The sequence below is a fragment of the Homalodisca vitripennis genome, chromosome 5, assembly GCF_021130785.1.
Source record: "Homalodisca vitripennis isolate AUS2020 chromosome 5, UT_GWSS_2.1, whole genome shotgun sequence".
Lineage (NCBI taxonomy): Eukaryota > Metazoa > Arthropoda > Insecta > Hemiptera > Cicadellidae > Homalodisca > Homalodisca vitripennis.
In genome coordinates this window covers 106,789,861-106,809,266 of record NC_060211.1, presented here as the reverse complement: position 1 = coordinate 106,809,266, position 19,406 = coordinate 106,789,861, and the positions used below count along the sequence as shown (strand labels likewise).

Below are 19,406 nucleotides of genomic sequence, written 5' to 3'. Positions count from 1 at the left end.
TAATTTGCACAAATAGCATTTTTACTTACACTAAAAGCTTAAATTTGGTTCAGTAATTTTTCAGATTTTGATGTCATAAAATTCCTGCTTGTCAGTAAACATATAGTATTATAAATAAATATCTCAATATATGAATATATTACAATGACATGGTCAATTTTGTAATGTGTAATAAAAAGAAATAAGACATTAAAAAGACAATTATGAATATTACAAAAGAAATTAGGTAACATACTGTAACTTTGGAAGTTATAATAAGTTATAAATAAGTACAGTACAAACACAATATTGAAAATAAATTTATTAAACATTAAATGGTAATATTATATCAAGTTTGGTAATGATTCAATACTATCATAGATCTCAAACCCATTATAATACTGAATCTTTTCTATTTCTAGTTTTTGATCTGGTACCTTTCCACAATACTCAAGAGAAAAATCTGGTTTGTAGTAATCAGACAGTTCAAACACTTTATCCTTAGTTTTACCAAGATGCGTAATCTTGGAGGAAGCACTTTTACTTGCAACAATATCTTCGTCATTAATCTGTAGATCAACTAAATTCTTGAATATCTGCTCTGTAAATGGAATGTTGGTTTTCTTAGCAGCCTGAAAATGACATTTTTAACTAGTAGATTTATTGAAAGCAATTGGCAATACATCACTACGTCTTGATTTAAATTTAAAAACATTGTTAAAAGAAATCAAATATTCTGTTAATGTACATAACATTTTAAAATCTTAGCATAGTTAAACAAATGGGATGAAATCATAACAGCATTTCAAACTATAAACTAACTTGAGCAAGATAAACAACTGAACAGAGTTTATAGTCATTTAAATATAAGCTTAAACTATATTACTATGCTAAGCAGTTGGTAGTTGTTACACAAATCTACTACTTGGATAAAAATTAAAAAGAATGATTACTTTTGTATTATTAATTCTATATATCATTATATCATAAGTAATAACTAAATTTTGTATTACATATTTTTCAATATTTCTAAAAGAAAAGTTTTATTTGTATTATAATTTTTGAGGTTAGAAACTTAAAGCTTATTCATATATGTCTGGCAATTATACTACATATGTGATGTAATTCAAATTATATTTTAAGAGAAAAAAAGAAAAAAAGTTGGAAATCATGTTCCATTTTTTTAAAATATACCTTACTAGGATTTCCCCAGGATATATGAATGTTTTGTTTATGTGTGAGTTATTTTCTAGTTTACACATTAAAAATATAATGTTGTAATATAATATAATTTTTATATAAATTTCAAATTTTAGAAAAAAATATCAAAGAATTAATTTAAGATAAGGAAATTTGACGTTATTTATTACAAGCAGCAATCATTATTTAATGGTTGTTATATACTAAAAGTGTAGTAAAAACAACTCTCTTTGCTAAAATAAAACTTGAAAACATGCTTTTTATGAAAGCATGATTGGCATGACTAATTTGATGACCTGGAGCAAAAGAATTTGACCCTTGATTGCTCATTATCCTAAGCACTGATTCTTAATGAATGTGAAAAGTCACTTATCAAAAATAACTCTTGTTTTAAAAATCCAATATCAATATAAAAAGTTTTAATTTTTAACAATATGGTTAACTATATATAACTTATTGGTGAAAAAACAAACAACTTGAATACATATCTTACCTTTTGTTTTAATGTTTCTTTTAGCCTATTTTCTTCCAAGTTAAATTTATGAATATTAACATTTTGAGAAGCAGCTTGTATTTCATTCGCTAACTGCAGAGCGGAACAAAGGCCTGGAGAAGACAAGTCAACATTTCCCGCATGCTGTTCTATGGCTGTTACTTGAAATTCTGGATTCTCTAAAGTATCTGGTCCTTTTTCAATATGAGGATCTAAACAAGATTGTGTTTGTTTGTCTTTATATTTTCTAAATGCAGAATCTGACACACTTCCACGCATCCTTGATATATGTCCTTGTTGAAACTTTTGACAAGTCTTTGGTTGTTGTCTTATAGTCGATTTTTTGCCTTTTTCAGGGTTTCCTTCTGACATAGTAGTTTGAGTTTAATTTTCAGACAAAAACAGAATTCTTAGAGTCACTTTGCCTGCTACTCCCAAACTGCAACTGAAAATATTTTATTTTATAATTTTAACATGAATTTATCCTTGTGTAGAACATAAAATGAAAAGAAAAATTATACTTAAGCACATTGATTTGTCTGATATATAAAAATATATATATACATGCAGAGAGAAGATAATTTCAACATGTCATTCAACTGAGACAGAAGTAATAAATTTATTTTGTTTACAGTGTTTATGCTAGTATGGCCAACCTTTTTCATAGAAAGAAACTACTCTCCGTAATATTACCATAGGTTCAAAGATCCAGGGCAGAGGATATGTTCTTAATATTCAGGTCGTGCATACAGTAAATGTGTTGTTAACCAATATAACATGTACCAACTTTAGGACAAACTGCTGGAATAGTAACCGGATGTGTCTCCTTTAGTCAATTTAATTGGAGAATTAGTTGATTGAAACTGACAATTAAAACATCTTACTAACATTTGTCCTATAAATCAACAATGTACAAAACTAAACACAATTAAGTTTCATTACATTTAGTTAAAAAACAAATAAATTTCAGATTTTGGTGTAACAGAGAAATTTTACATTAAGAATAAATTAAGACAAAACAGAAATAAAGTCAATCTTAAATAGAACTGTATCACTGTGATATACAGTAATTTTAAGTGTAGGAAAATTTACAATAGCTTTTTAAAGAAGTGTATGTATATAGCTAATAATGTGGCTGGGAATATTCCCAGTGGGAAGGAACTTAAGTATGAAAAGGGAATACTGCCAGAAATATTTATTAGGCCCAGAAAAATGTATAAACATTTTTAGATTTCAAGATTTTTTTAATTATCAAGCCTCTTTCATGGTGGAGAGGGTATAGTGGTGGAGGACTTGGCAGAGATAGCCATAACAATATTGGGGTCACCAGTAACTTTGGCTACCACAAAAGGTAAGAAAAACTCCTTTCTTACCTTAGGTCCCCGAGAAAAAGAGGCCAAAAAGAGTGGCCTCCGGATAATACCAAAGTACCAAGGGGCCTTGGTACAGTTTACAGTATGTACAGTCAACATCATTACCTAAATTTTTCATTGTTTCTTAGCAAAGTGCTATCAAGTATACAAACGCCTGGGTAAATCAGCCAGGTGTAAAGTAAATTCACTGTTATATCATATAGGGAAGTGTCATTGCGATGATGGAGAGGATGATCTATACAGGTTGGCATTTCACTCATAAGAATTTGGAGCTACTGCCATGAAAAGAAGCCCGAATATGTCCATTAAGGCGTGACTGTCCAAAAACGTAAAATTGAGTTATAGGATTAACAGCCTAGGGGAAGTAATAACAATTGTGTACTATCTCTCAATGGAACAACTGGAGGCATCTTTCACTCAGCGCAACTGTCACAGATCTAATAATAGACAATAGACAATTTATTGGCCATTAATAATTTTCAATAAAATTACAATAGGCTTCGTCAAATATTAAGGCTTAAATTACTAGCCTAATCTAAAGTTAAAAATCCTTATGAACGATCTCACAGCTAAAATATTCATTAATATTATAGAAAGGTCTATTTTTTAGCCAAGAATACAATTTATTATTAAAGACTTGACATGGTAAAGTTTGAACAGCATAAGGTAACAAATTGAACATTTTAATGCCTAAGGTTGTATGGTAATTCATGGTTTTACCTAATCTAGCTCTATCTACATTTAACTTATCTTTATTTCTTGTATTATAGTGATGAACATCATTTCTTTTCAAAACCATGTGTGACTTTTTTCTTACATCTACTAATACCTCATAAATATACAGATTTATAACAGTTAAAACACCAATATTTACAAACAAAGGTTTACAATGATCTAACACAGGTGCATCCGCTAAAATTCTCACAGCCTTCTTTTGGATTACTAGCACCTGATCAATGCCTGTACCATTACCCCAAATTATTAAACCATATCTAATAATACTTTCAAAAAATGCAAAGTAGGCCATTTTTATATACCTTTGTGATACTATTTTTTTTAAATTACACAATAAGTAAATAACCCTAGATAATCTCTTGCATACATAATCAATGTGTTGTTTCCAAGATAGCCTGTTGTCCACTATTATCCCCAATAACTTAACAAAAACTTCAGATTCAAATATAGGCCTATTAATATTCTTAAGAGTTATTAACATTTGTTTTGTTTTTTCTGCGTTTAAATAGAGACCATTTACATTAAACCAGTTAACAGTTTCATTCATTGTAGTCTCTACCAAGTTGTTTAAGTAAAGCAAATTTGTGTGACTATTTAACAAAGTGGTATCATCAGCATATATAGTAGTAAAACTAGAGACATTAAAACTTAAATCATTAATAAATATAATAAACAAAACAGGACCCAACACAGATCCCTGTGGCACACCTATATTTATATCAGCCACTTGGGAATAAGCTCCATTAACCATAACAACCTGTTTGCGATTTGCAAGATAGGACCTTAACATGTTCAAATTCTTTGCACGAAACCCATAGAATTCCAATTTGTTCACCAGTATATCAGGTCTAACACAATCAAATGCTTTGCTCAGATCACAAAGTGTGATCTGAGCCCAACAATTATTTTCCAAAGCTAAGAGAACATTATTTACAAGAGTATTTACAGCTTTAACCATTGAACAATCAGTGCGGTAACCAAATTGACTAGAACTAAATAATTTGAGATTTTCAAAATGAATACATATTTGATGTTTAAGTAATTTCTCAATTACCTTAGACAAGATTGGTACACATGAGATAGGCCTATAATTATTCGGACAATCAAGTGAGCCATTTTTATACACAGGTACAACTTTTGAAAATTTTAAACATGTTGGAAAAATCCCTTCCAATACACAACAATTAATAGAATATGTCAAAGGCTCAATTATATAATCAATAACAGCTTTAATTAAAATACTACTTAATCCATACACATCTTTAGAATGGGAATTTTTTAGAGATAAAACAATTTTACGAACATCATCTACAGTGACAGGACAAAAAACACACTCCTCAAATGGAGGCAATAACTTATTAAGACATTGATTTGCACTATTCACAGAACTTTTCACTTTGGCACTGATCTCTTCAATAGCTGTCACTAATCCTAATCCTAATCCTGAAAATATATTCAGATGGTTTTTTTTCATTGCCACACTCCCTCCTGTTTTCCTGTTACTGTACAAATTACCTCGGAGTCGGCAGTGTATGATGTTTCCCCAAGCTCCAAATTCTTAATCAACAACAAACACTTGACCTGAAAATCAATTCTAAATATGAGGTTCGAATTGCCTACATTAGGAGGAAAAATTGTAATAAAACTTTAAAATGCATTATTTTCTGCTTTACTAGAAGGTTATTAAAAATGGAATTGACTGAGAACTGACAATACTTTCAACATGATGACTAAAACCAAGAAATTAATAGAGTTGTAAGAGTGAGAATTGTAATGGACTTCTAATTTACCAGTATAGCTTATAAATCAAATGTGGCAAACAGCTCTTCGCAAGCATCCAAATTAAATAGATCAGTTATAAAGATTGATTTTAGCATGGTCATGTTCACACAGATCAATACACTTTATCATCAAATGTTAGGACCTGTATATCTTTCTAAATGCTTAGAATTGCTGGAAAGAAATTCTTTTTTTAAAAATATGTCTCACAACTAAATCTTTGTCAGTTGTGATAGTTTCTGTAGATGGGTGAATTACTTAAAAAAATTGCATTATGCCTTTATTACAGGATGTTCCTAACTTGCACCAAGACAGAAGGCAAAGATTTATTTCACCATCACTATTTTCCATTGTAAATATATATATGTATAAAGCACTATTCCTTTTGTTGTTATTCTCTGCCCAATATGGATACATCTGTATGTAATTATATATGTTAATTGTTCATTAATAAATCTTACAATCCCCCATTTAAGAGCAAACGCAATCGTTCTTGAATCACTTATTCTTGACTGAATATAGTCTGTATTTTCTTTATTATTGATTAAAGTTTCCAACTCATTAAAAAATTAAGCTTTCTATAACCTCTTATTTTTTAATAACACCCAGCTGCTTACTAGAGTCACTTGAATAATCTTTGATGTCATAGTTACTGCCATCCACCTTAACCGAGAGCAGTGACTTGGCCACTCTGTAATAATATTCCTGAATTGGCTCCTTTGAAGTATAAATCATTACTAACTGTTGACCAATTGCCTTTGAAGTATAAATCATTACTAACTGTTGACCAATTACCTTTGAAGTATAAATCATTACTAACTGTTGACCAATTGCTTTTGAAGTATATATCATTACTAACTGTTGACCAATTGATTGGCAGCCATCCATATGAAAAATAGCTATGTGAATACTCTCAGTGCAAGACCAGTGTTTCTGCTATTGTCAATGTTCCCATAACAAAATTCAAAGGTTTTATGTTATTTAGTTAATAGATAGGCCTAGGTATCACTCAGGCTCAAGTAATGTAGATGCTCTTATTTCAGGAACAAGTACATGCAATTATCAATTAAAAATGTAATATGCATGTGATAATATACTATGTTATAAATCTCATTCAAACGTGGGAACAATAACTCATAGATAGTCTTAAAATTTAATTGAATTTGAAGTTAAATATCCGTTGATTAATTACTTGTAAACTGAAACCTTAGGGGAGACTGTAATAAGCGGCCTGTACTCATTATTCAATTTTTATTATTGAATGAGTCGACATATTATCTAATTTCGATGTTGTATAATAATTGTACGTAACAAGAATTATAATACATTACAATTTTTAATTAAACATATTTATCAATAACATTAGAAATTAAAAAACCAACTGTGGCCTATACCTACATATAAGAAAAACGTTACAATATTAATAGCTTGCCCAGATAGCAGTAAACAACTGCTTTTGTGAAATGGAGGAAAGGATTCTCCCCATGGATTCCAGAAGCCAAACCCACATGCTGAACCCACTTAAAACAAATACCATCGCTTTTAAGAAATATATCTCATAAATTCTTCATATTCATCACCATTCTCAAAAATTTAGTTACTTCTTGCTTTTTATTGTTTACATTAAAATTACTGCAACTACTTAATGAATTTAAATCATACCTTAAGAGCATCAGTGAGGTTAACAGCCAGAGTAGCCAATCAAAGTTTCAACATTATTAACGTATTCTGCTCATTCTTCTGAACAAAAATATATATAGTTTTAGGGGTTGGATATTACAAATTGTTTTTTGATAATTGAAATGTAAATGTAAATTTGTGGTTATATTTTTGCACTGTGTGTGTTATTATCTATGATTTTCAGCAGTATCTGCTTCGATAGCTTATCTAAGTGTTTTGCAATCAGAACAGCTTAGTTAAGCTCCATCAACCACCTTGTGCAGTACCCATCACTGCCTCTTCAATAACAATGGTTATTACTCAATCACAGCAAGTTAACTCTAATTAGTTTTGAAAGTTATTTAAGTATTCGAATGTGGATTACATGAGCAGTTAAAATATTATGAAATTAATTTATTCCATTTTAATTGGTCATCGTATTTTATCAGAGTGATAGTAAAGGTTCATTGTGTAATCATGTGTTATTTTTAAATCAAGAAAAGCAATAAAAATTGATCGGAAGTTACCACATGGTATGGAAGTACATACGAAATTTGAAAGTTATGTTTACGTTGGTTTTCTTATTTATTAAACTTATCTTTGTTACCCAGTAGAGATCACTTCTGACTGATTTATACCTTTCAGTTGAACCTACCACTGAGCACAGAAAAAAAACCGATGTGTCACTTAAATCTGGGCAATCTTATGGATGTCCAGGAGCGGCACATAACTAACCGCAAACATCGAGATTCTGGGATGCAAGGGTAATTCGATAGTTTACTGCAGGAGATGACTGTTGGAGTTCATTCCCTAAGTATCAGAGGTTCTTGCTAGCCTCGACAAGGATGTGTCACCCCCTGCCTGCTTTGACTGGAGAGGCTGGTTCAGAGTTGGCCTCCCCTTCTTCCGGAGGACATGACTTTGAGATTAGTGCCCTAATTCCCCTAACCTTACCCATCCTGAATATCATGTCACTCCGAAAGCAGCGCTAAGGTTCTTATAGGACTAAGTGCAATTTATAAGCTTCTTGTCTTAAGAGAACAAAAAAAACTTATCTTTGTTTTTTACACTATTTATTGGTTTGTTGAAAGATTGATTCAATTGCATGCATTATTTTAAAATTTATTTTTATCCACACTGGAAACGAGATTTGAGTTATTAACCTTTTGCTATTGTCTTACTGAAAAAAACTATTTATATGGTTTTAGGTTATGAAAATGACAAATAATGAGTTTTAGAACATTAAAAGTGGAACTACTTTTCTTGTAAGATAGTAAGTGGTACTTTGGTATTATCCGGAGGCTACTATTTACTAACCAGCTTTTCTCACCGGACATCTACAAAAACTACATTATTAGAAAGAACTGACCTTATTTGACTTACTGTGAAAATTACATTTCATTACAACTATCAGTTCTTTTTTTCTGTCTCCTGAAAGGTAGTGATGTCGGGGAGAATTAGGCCACTCTGCTCCTATCTCTTTTCGTTATTGCGCGAGGTAAGTAGGTTTCGATTCAGTTATCATCAATATGTTACCAGTAGTACCAAAGTTAAGATAACCTTTATGAGAGCTCACCTAATCTGAGCTTGAATTTGAAGAAGTGTGCACCGATGGCCAGGGGCATTTCCGATTGCTATTTTCTGACCTCAGATCACGTGCTAGATCATCAACTTTTCCAATGTCAAATCACGTTAGGAATCAACATGCACTTTTGGTAAAATGAAAAACATCAGTTGAGATGTACATTTCCTAAATTCAAGCTCAGATCACACAAATGCTCGTAAATGTCGACTTTAACTTTTTATATTTATAATACATGCCGGTACATATATATAGCCTAATAAAAATTGTAAATAGTGAAAGAGTAGCCTCCTTGCCGACGTCACTTCTTTTGAAATGCATAAAGCAAGAACCAACTGTCGTAAGGACATGGCTCTACTCACAGTAAGTCAATTGAAGTCAGTTCTTTCTAAAAATATACATTTTTACATCCTTGGTAAGAAAAGCTGATTAAAAAAATATAGTGGCCTCCGGATAATATCAAAGTTCATATGGTTATATGAATTTACAATATTAGTTTGTTTTTTCAAGTTATGTTTCCAATAAAGCAATAATGGCTGGAGGCATTTGTGATCAGACCATTTAGAATTTGATGTTTTACTGATTTAGGTACTAGGCTACCTCGAGGAATGTTTTTCATATGTCGCCATCAGCAAGAGCAGCTGCCATAGCCAGCACTGATGTCAGGAAGCACTTGTGTCAGGCTGAAATGAACTTTTATTCTTAGAAGGTCTAAATGAACAAAAATGTCTTTTATTTGGGTGAATTCCCCTGATTTCAGCATTCTTTTACGTATCAAAAGGTGGTATAACGACTAACATAAGAAGCAACCAATAGGAGATTGACTTACGGTCATAACAAGGTTAGGCCTATGTGACACCTGTAAAATAATGAAATATTATTCTGCACAATAGAACTAGTTTCAATTTTAACATTCTATAACTTCGTTATTTGCCATTTTCACCCATTGAAACCTTATATTGTTATGTTCAGGAGGACAATACCAATAGGTTATTAACAAAAAATTTGTATTTTGCCATTCCAGCCCTTAAGTTCACAATTACCATATTAAGTTAATTAAATTGAAGTATCAAATTATTCATTTGGATAAAAACAATCAAACCATACAATAAGACAACCAAATAACTGTGTAAGCCACTTGTTAGTCTATGCAAACCTTGAGACAGATTAACAAACTCTAGCTATATGATTAAGGTTATTCTGTCAAGTTCTTAATGATTCATTTTTTAATGGTACCTCAAAATGTTTTAATAAACCAGATATAAAAACTGGGTGAGAAATAAAAGAAAGTTAAAAATGTATATACTCTACATTGTAACACTGTACAGGGTATATACCTCAGAGGTGCAAAATTATGTAATTTCCCAGTGAACATTACAGAATACTGAGTGTAAGTAAATTGAACATTAACTATTATCACAATCCAAACTTGTGTTTATTTATTTGTCTACTTAACCTCTTCAGGGACGTTTTCAATGAATTATTTTACTAAGCACTTATATTTTTTTTTCTTGTTACATTTGCAGTGAAATACACAAAATTCATGTTTTTTGTTCCAAAAACTGTATTTATATTATAATAATCAGCTAAAATTCATGTGTACTCATATGTGTACAAAGACCCTACATCGATCACCATCTGATTTTTTTTACTACCGTACATGGTCAATGGTTAGTTTTGAGTACATTAATATTTTACAGCATATTTAAATAGATTGAGGTATTATGTGAATTATATTTAGGTTTGTACAAATTAGTTAGAGGTGATTTGTATTTAGAAATATTTTAAACCTTATATTGGATAAATACATGTTTAGTAGCCTACTAATTGTAAAATATTGACCATGTTTGACATTTGGTAACAATTTTTAGGAAATAGAGAAATAACAAATCAGTACGAGAGAAATATTTATTAATTATAGTATACAATCTAGATTTTAAAAATCTGCATTTTGTCAAAATAATAATCTTAGGATTATGTAATGATCATATAATAGTATTATGCAGTTTTAGTTTGCTTTATGAAAGTTTTCCATACATTCTGGGCAGACAGGAACATCACACTTTCCACATTTATATCGGGTTCTGCTCGTGCAGGCTTTGTCCCTGCAGCGGCCAGGATTACTTTTGAAAGGATAGTGGTCTTTTCCATCAAACCGAACATCCTGTAGTACTCCTGGGCGACATCTTTTTTTCAAAGGCGGGGTGATGGAGGGTGGCCTACCAACTTTTCTCTTGTTGCAGGCTGTTTGAATCATTGCATTAGCAATACTGGCCTTAAAATCTACAAAAGGCATCTTTGAGTTGGTTTTCTCCTTAAAAATTATCCAAGCATTTACTGCCGCAACATTCATTAGATAAAAAAATATTCTATGATAGAAGCGTTTGCCTTTAAGAGAGTGGGGGTAGTGGGCAACCATTCTGTCACTAAGGTCAACCCCTCCCATAAACTTATTGTAGATTTGTACACAATAAGGACGGTCTACCATGACATGTTTTTTTCTGTCTTGTCCCATCTTCTAACTAGGTCTGTTGGCTGTATGCCCGCAAACGTTGAGCCAACATAAACAATTCCTGTGTCCTTCCACTGGACAATTGTTATGTTGTCTTCAGATGTAACAACATTCATTGAGCCTCTTTTCATTTTACCAAATTGTTTGGGTTCTTCCAAGCTTGCATCTGCTCCATACAGTCTGTCACTACGAAAAACGCCAACAACCTCAATGCCTTTGCCTTTCAATATTTTGAGCAATTTGTAGTTGGTGAACAGGTTGTCCAAAAACAATTTGTGATTTTTTCCACTGATATGAGAACACAGTCTCAACACAGTATCACTTATAACACCCATATCAGACGTAGATTCTTGCCTCTTTCCCTGGTACATTTCAAACTTACAGACATATCCGTTGGAAGCAGCTAGCACCCAGGATTTAAAACCCCACTTTTTGGGTTTTTTCTTCAAGTACTGCTTAGCTCTTGATCTACCCTTGAATGGAATTATGGCCTCGTCTACAGCAAGAAATTCTGGGGGAGACATGCATGTTTGAAATGTTTCATTAAGGGCTTCAATCACGGGTCGAACTTTGATGAAAAAATCTTTGTTGTCATCAGGAATTTTGTCATTGTCCACAAAATGCAAGAAACGTTTAATTTTTTCGAATCTCTTCAGTGGCATTGAATCAGCTATGAGGTCCATTCTCAATGCAGGTAATGATGACCAATATAGCCTAATGTTTGGATAATGTATGTATGTCATGATTAGGTTTACTGCTAGGAAAACCTTAATTTCTTGGCTACTAACAGTGAAGTCTACTTCTCCATTTTGAGATGCATATCGAGTTGTCTCTCTCGTAATTAGATCAATAAGTTCCTCTGTAAATAAATTAGAAAAGAAATACAGTGTTGATTCAATACCATTAGAATCAGTTAGATTAAAACTCTTTTTGGCCCTGAAATGGTGGAATATTTGCATTCAAATTATTGTCCTTAGCGTCCCAAACAGGATGATTAGCATTGGACTTTTTTTGTCTCTTCTGTCTATTTGTTTTAGGTTTAGAATTTTGAATATGTAAAGTTGTAGCTCGTTGTTGAACAGTAGGTGCAGTACTAGGTGAAATAGGTTTATCAGGTGTTGCTTGTGGTATATCAGGTGGAATGTTGGGTGTAATGTTAGACACTTCATGTACACATTCCGTAATAGAGAGTTGGTGATCGTCAATCTGGTCACTCACACTGTCTTCTAGTAAGCTAATGTTATTTTGCAGGCTTACATTTTGTTCATTGTCATTTGGTGGGTCCACTTCTTCTTCAATGAAGAACTCCAGTATGTCTTGATTGTTAATTTCGAAAGTAGCACGATTTCTTTGGTTGCTTCTGACTTCTTGTAGTACATCTTCATTGTCGCCAGAGTCATATGAATCACTATCATTATCAGAGAATTCTAAATCTGAGCTATTTGGATTCTCCATATTAACTAACACTTGTTCAATAAAGTCTGGATTTGATGCCAAATTCCATGATCTACTCATTTTAGTCACAACTTGAAGGAATAAACACTGTAAAATTGAATGCTTATTCTAGAAGCTAAATTTTGAATTGGGAACTTGCCAATCATACAAATATTTTATTCCATAACTAGGCCTAAGACTTTGCTTCGGATGTTATGAATCAAAGTTCGTACTACTATAAAGTAAAAATACATTTATATTTTGTGTGTTCTTGCATAAGTTGAATAGACGAACTACTATCTAAAAAACTGTTACAGATAGACAGACAATGTCCAAATACTATCCAAGTTAGAGCTAAGTACCCAAATGAGTACATTAATACTGACCTCTATTCGAGCTTTGTACCCAAATGAGTACATTTCAAAAATTACTTATATTTATTTCCCTGACTCTAAATTGGCTTAAATTAGGTAATAATATTGAAATTAATAGTATTTGGCACCTTAATATAAAATTCTTATGCAAGTACTCACAAGATATATAATCTAAAACACTTCACCAAAACTCACGAAACACCAAACACAACTTAACCCAGTACGCCTTCAAAACAACTGGTCCAGCTGACACAGAAAACATGTGTAGCAAAATGTATTCAGTGTAGCCAACTTATGGGATGTTAATGGTTAGTATTGAGTACATTTCTCATAAGATGGCTCTTAAATAATATTGAAATAAAATATAAAAGTTAATGTACCCATATGAGCCTTGCTCCTTGAAGAGGTTAAATTCAAACATGAAACACCGGGCCAACAGCTGTCACAACTCACAAATGGCGTTGATTAAGACAGGAGAGGCTGGAGAGGTAAGAGAGAAAAGTACCAAACCGATTTCAAACGATAATTTTTTAATGTATTCTGTTGATAACTTATAAGACACACTAGGTTTTTCTATTATTTTGCCAGAAACGTATAAACGATTTTAAAATATATAGAGATTACCGTTCGAATACAGAAAGACTGACCATTTTAATGTTTAACTTTAAAAATAACTTGGTCATATTGTGATATATTACCTGTACTGTACCAAGGAATTTTTTTCACCAGCAGGACGTACTGCCGCAGCTCACATTCATGGCCAGAGGCATTCCTGACCAGACCCAATATTTATTTCTGAATCAACATAATTCACGTACACAAAACAAATCAACATGTATGGAGCAAGTAATATTATTAGGTTTGCTTTTTTCGAAGAAGTGCTTAACATTAATAATAGATTTAAACATTAAAGAATTGTGATGATATTTTTTAGTTTTTAATAATGTTGCAGTTTTATTTGTGTCACAGAGTTCAATATATCATCAGAATAGAAAGCAAGATCACTTTGGGAAATATCTGAATTTCTGTTTCTAAAAGGAAAAGGCAGTATGATTATCTATCATTGCCCTTTCGGGGAAAACCTGTAATATTAGGCATGAAATTGTTTAAACACATATGCTTCAATATCAACATTTTGGCATTTTTCATGTTATTCTCCTCTTTAAAGAGGATAATAGCAATAATGCTAATTGATAGCAATGCTATAATAGAATAAAGCTTCTTACAGAACTTTGATTGGTGGTTTTACTGATTTCTAGTAACTGATGAGTTGTAGAATGTTTTAACGAAATCCATATTGGTTAGAAAGAATAATATTGGATGAGTCTACATACTTCAAAATTCTTGTTGAACAACTTTCATTAACAACTTAGATATTGACGAACTAAGACTGATCGGACGCAATCGCATGGAAATCTTGATTTTTGTTGGGTTCGTGAACTACAATAATATCATCATGTTTTCACGTTTTGATGAAACACCCTTGTGAAATACACGCATTGAAAATTAATACCATTACTGAGAGTACTTTACGCCAATACGGTAACAAATCACACCTAGGCTTCTTTTTGATTGAAAGAGTCGTTATAAAACTTCTTATTTAAGAGGGCGATATGTGTTTTAACACCATCAATTGAATACAAGTTCACTGGAGTAGTTACATTATTATCTAGATCACTCCCAGTCAACTTTATTCATTTATTTATTCATCAACGGTATCCACCATTTTTACAATAATAATTAATAATATTTGAATAACACAATACAATATAGGCATACTAATACTATATGAATACACAATAATATATGCATTAAATATGTGGACAACAACTAAGACAAAAAAAAAGTCAGGAGCTGGTGAGCAAAACAGCAAGTGTAACAAGACTAGTGTCCAGACAAGAAAAGAGGGCAACAATCAAAAATAAAACTTGAACGACTATAACAGTAAAATTTTTAAAGCAATAACAAGAGATAAACTTGAAACAAACTATACAAATATGATAAAATTTTTAAAAATAACAAAATTAAATTTCCTAAAGAAATAACAAAAGATAAACCTAGAACAAACTTCAACAACCAAGACAATAACAAACAAACAATAAGTTAGGCATACAGAAAGTAACAAAAGAGTGTAAAAATTTTACCCTAAACAGAAATTGCCATACGTATGATACTGCCATAACAAAAGCCCAACTAGGGTTTCTTATAAATAATTTGAAACAGTTCATTTCTAAATCCAGTTGGCCTCATGAAGAAGTCAATCAGTGGAGCCACGTCACTGCCACAGTGGAGGAGTCTTGGGACTGATGAGTTATACGCATAGTATAAGGGCATGGATCTTCTCTGGAAGATTAAAAGGTTTGTTTCATTAAAAATTTAACAGTCTGGTGTTTTAAGCTGCGGCTAACTACAGTTACAGTCACATCTCATGGAGCAGGATTTAGAAATCAGCTGGATTTGAAACAAGTCAGCGTACGTTTGCGTAATGAGTTTTTTTTAGAATGAGCGCATCCGACGAACTGGTCAAGATACCTCAGATCTTTTGAAGCAAGCTATGAGACAGAAATAACTAAGAAAGCGGAAACACGAGAATAGGGTAGGGAGCCTGTCATGTGATGGTAGAATGCGTTAGCTAGACAAGAAACTATATTTTTATTGTAAGCTATTTACTGCAAATTATAATTTTTTAAACACGAGTAAATTTTAATAGGAATGGCTATGGAGCTTCAAACTTTTACGTCATACGTAGTAGTTTGACCAAATGTAAGCTACTTTGTTATACATATTATGCCAGAAAGTGTCTGAATTATACTAGTTGAAAATATAATATGTGAGACATTTTTAATTATTGCAATAAAACTTACTTTATAATAGATCAAAAGTATATAAACGACAGTAAAACATTTTTAAACATTAAAACCTAATACTTTCCAAGAATGCATTATATTATGGTTTTAGTAGTTGTAAATGTTGTAGTTAAATGATTTTCATAAATTCAGCTGTGGGTAATTTTTAATCGCCGTTGGCTACTCTGGCCGGTCCGGTAAGGATGGATTTATGTTATTTTTGTAACCTTGTCATAACCTAAGTGTCAAGTAATATGATTGTGTGATTAGGAATATAATATTAGCACTGTAACAGTAATAATCGCTTCGTCTGTCTGTATCGTTAAGTGTATTTTTTCCTTAATTGATTAATATTAAATTTTAAAAAGTCGAAAATCATGTTTAATCTTACAAAATCTGTATCCCTGGGAAGGTCCGTACTATGCTAACATTTTTTATTAATTTTAAGGGACAATTATTTATAGATAGTGATGATAACATTTTAATCATAATTTTAAGGGTCACTTATTTATAAATAGTGTTTCAGAGTTCAGTTAGTTTGGAAAACTTATTATTGCAGAGAAGTTTCTGGAGGTGCAGTAGGCAAGCTGAATAATGTTTACTTTAACCACTTATCTAAAACGATTTAATACTCCTAACAATTTCAGTAGTATACAATTTCATTTCCAGAAAGAATTTTTAGCAACCCATATATTGCATGAGGCTATTATTGAGAATTATTAATGTGTTTAAAGTTAGGTCATATTTCAATTAGTTCATCAATCTAGGGCACAGAAATGAATCGGGATATCTGGTTAAGGGAGGATAATAAACTAGAAGAACTAAATATAAGAGGAGGGGATAATAAGGCAATCAACATTCACATGATAAAATGGCAATGAATATGAGTGGTATTGGTAAATTTACCAACTGCAATTGAGGGTAATTTAAGAATTTTTGATACTGTTTTCTGTAGTTTGGCCACAGTTTTAACTTCATTGTGGTGTTTATTAATCGTTACTTAAGTATTGGGGCATCATTTAAAAGTTTTAAAGCAAATTGTCATGAAAACGTTTGAAGAGAAATTTGTTAAAGAAACCTAAAAGTTAGTTTGTAAACACAAAAATATAAGTAAATTATTTTATTATAAACAAACGAGGTAATTCTAAGCAATATATGGGTAAACCTCGATTTTTCTCATATTACAATATAATGTTCCAATAGTCAATTAGAAAAGGAAATGACTAGAATTTCTTGCCGGAAAGCAGTTATAGGGAGCAGGCAACTCATATTACAATATAATGTTTCCAATAGTCAATTAGAAAAGGAAATGACTAGAATTTCTTGCTGGAAAGCAGTTATAGGGAGCAGGCAACCGCGAGAATTACCTATTAGTCATCAGGGGCACTGAAGTGATCTGGGCTTCAAATTTGGAACTACTCGAGTTAATTTTTTTTCTAAAAGAACAAGCAGCGCGAAGCGCTGCGCAGCGGGCAAGCATCGTGTGTGATCTTCGTATATACTGAATTGATTCAGGACAAAGGAATGACACAGATTCCTTTACCAGATTTTTACGGAGATTTTGTATTGGGCGGATTATATTGGTTTACTTTGCTTTCCAGCATGTAATTATGTGTTTAAAATTGTTTTACATACATTACCTACATTATATTGTAATATGTAATAACAATTTATCAGAAATTTGTAATAAAAAAAAAGGATCACGCACGATGCCTGCCCGCTGCGCAGCGCTTCGCGCTGCTTGCTCTTTTAGAAAAAAAAATTAACTCGAGTAGTTCCAAATTTGAAGCCCAGATCACGTCAGTGCCCCTGATCACTAATAGGTAACTCTAAGCAATATATGACCGTCTGGCGGTTGCCTGCTCCCTATAACTGCTTTCCGGCAAGAAATTCTAGTCATTTCCTTTTCTAATTGACTATTGGAACATTATATTGTAATATGAGAAAAATCGAGGTTGACCCATATATTGCTTAGAATTACCACAAACGATAAATAATAGGATGAAATAATGTTTACTAGTCATATATAATCCAAATTGTCAGATTGGTCGAATTGGATTGCACAAGCCTAATTTTTTAACTTGCATTTATCCATTTATATATATCATCTTGACTCTGTGTAGCCTCAGCAATGTCATACACTCACTATAATAATACTGGACCGACAACAAAGACTTTCTGCTATACTGTTCATCTATAAAGATTGCCCAGCCGTCTGTTAACGTTCCACCATTGTTTCATGTAAAGCGCTAAGTTATACAGATGTAACTTATATACCAATGGATTCCTGTACTTATAAATAAGAATTAATTTCTTAAGGTTTATATTCGTAATATTATGCATTAAAAACTGACATTGATCCCAAAGCTGCATGGCACACAGCTGACCGATTATGTAACTCGCCATGTAACTGATACCTTGCTCAGTGTTGTCATGTAATATTAAAAAGATGCAACACATAACACAAATGTTATATGGGTGGTAGTGGTCATTTACTTACATATTTATTATGTTACCATATGTTGGAGCCCTATCTAAGCTTACACATTCAGAGAAGAGGAAGATACCTGACTCCAATGATGATGACTAAAAATAGTAGTAAATACTTATAATTATTGTCATACTTTTTGTGTTTGTATCCATTATATTATTTTGTTCACCAAAGACTGAATACATTTTGTATATTTTAAATATGTTATTACCTCCAGTTTCTAAAAGCTACAATGAGTTAAACTTTGAAAAATAAAACCCAAAAATAAATTTTTTTTAAATTTATAATATATATATATATATATATATATATATATATATATATATATATAAAACAAGGCTCTGATAGGTGTATATTTGTATTGTTTTACAGTGGTTTTCTCTGGTGTTTTATTGCTAAAAAATATACAACACTTATTCCTTTCCATTTGTTTTTAAAAATCTGAAAAATATGCTGCACAAGGACAAATAACAATGCATCATCCTGTTACTCAACTAAACTATAATTCTTAGGGTTAAACAACTATTAAATGATTCTCTGTTGTCATAGGATATATAATTAAAATCATGTTTTTGTTTATGTAGATAAAAATAAAAAAAATAAAAGGTTATTTGTGTTTGGAGATACCTATGTGTTGCATTAGATTATTTTCAGTAGACATATTTAGTTTAATATTACAGAATGGATTTTTGTACATGGTGGCAACGAATTTGAACTCATTACCATTAGGGAGAATTAGTAAAACTAATTAAAAGTATCATGTGGAAAATATTTCACTGCTATTTCAGACTGTTAATGTAACAATAAAACGAGTAATACAAATGATTTTATCACAAATTTAAATGTGAAACCACTGATTTTTAATTTATTGCTACAGAATGACCAGCATAGAAAACTAAGAGTTGAGATTGTGGGGTTTCTGAGGAATCTGATTGTAAACAGACAAATA

The 19,406-nt window shown here is 31.6% G+C and overlaps 2 protein-coding genes across 3 annotated transcripts; both read right to left on the bottom strand.

Moving 5' to 3' along the window:
• Positions 1 to 283: 283 nt before the first annotated feature.
• LOC124362667 lies at positions 284 to 10,425 on the bottom strand. Of its 2 annotated transcripts, none has more exons than XM_046817365.1 (3): positions 10,138 to 10,425; positions 1,673 to 2,117; positions 284 to 611 (listed from the first exon to the last, which is right to left on the bottom strand). In XM_046817365.1, exons 2-3 carry the CDS (start codon positions 2,042 to 2,044, stop codon positions 324 to 326), a joined length of 660 nt encoding a protein of 219 aa, XP_046673321.1. In that variant the 5' UTR covers positions 2,045 to 2,117; positions 10,138 to 10,425; the 3' UTR covers positions 284 to 323. The 2 variants fall into 2 exon arrangements, with proteins under 2 accessions (XP_046673321.1, XP_046673322.1); XM_046817366.1 differs by lacking the exon at positions 10,138 to 10,425 and adding an exon at positions 7,222 to 7,334.
• Positions 10,426 to 11,281: 856 nt separating this feature from the next.
• Positions 11,282 to 11,995, bottom strand: LOC124363574 (piggyBac transposable element-derived protein 2-like). Its single transcript, XM_046818829.1, has one exon. The coding sequence runs from the start codon at positions 11,993 to 11,995 to the stop codon at positions 11,282 to 11,284; it is 714 nt and encodes a 237-aa protein (XP_046674785.1).
• Positions 11,996 to 19,406: the final 7,411 nt, after the last annotated feature.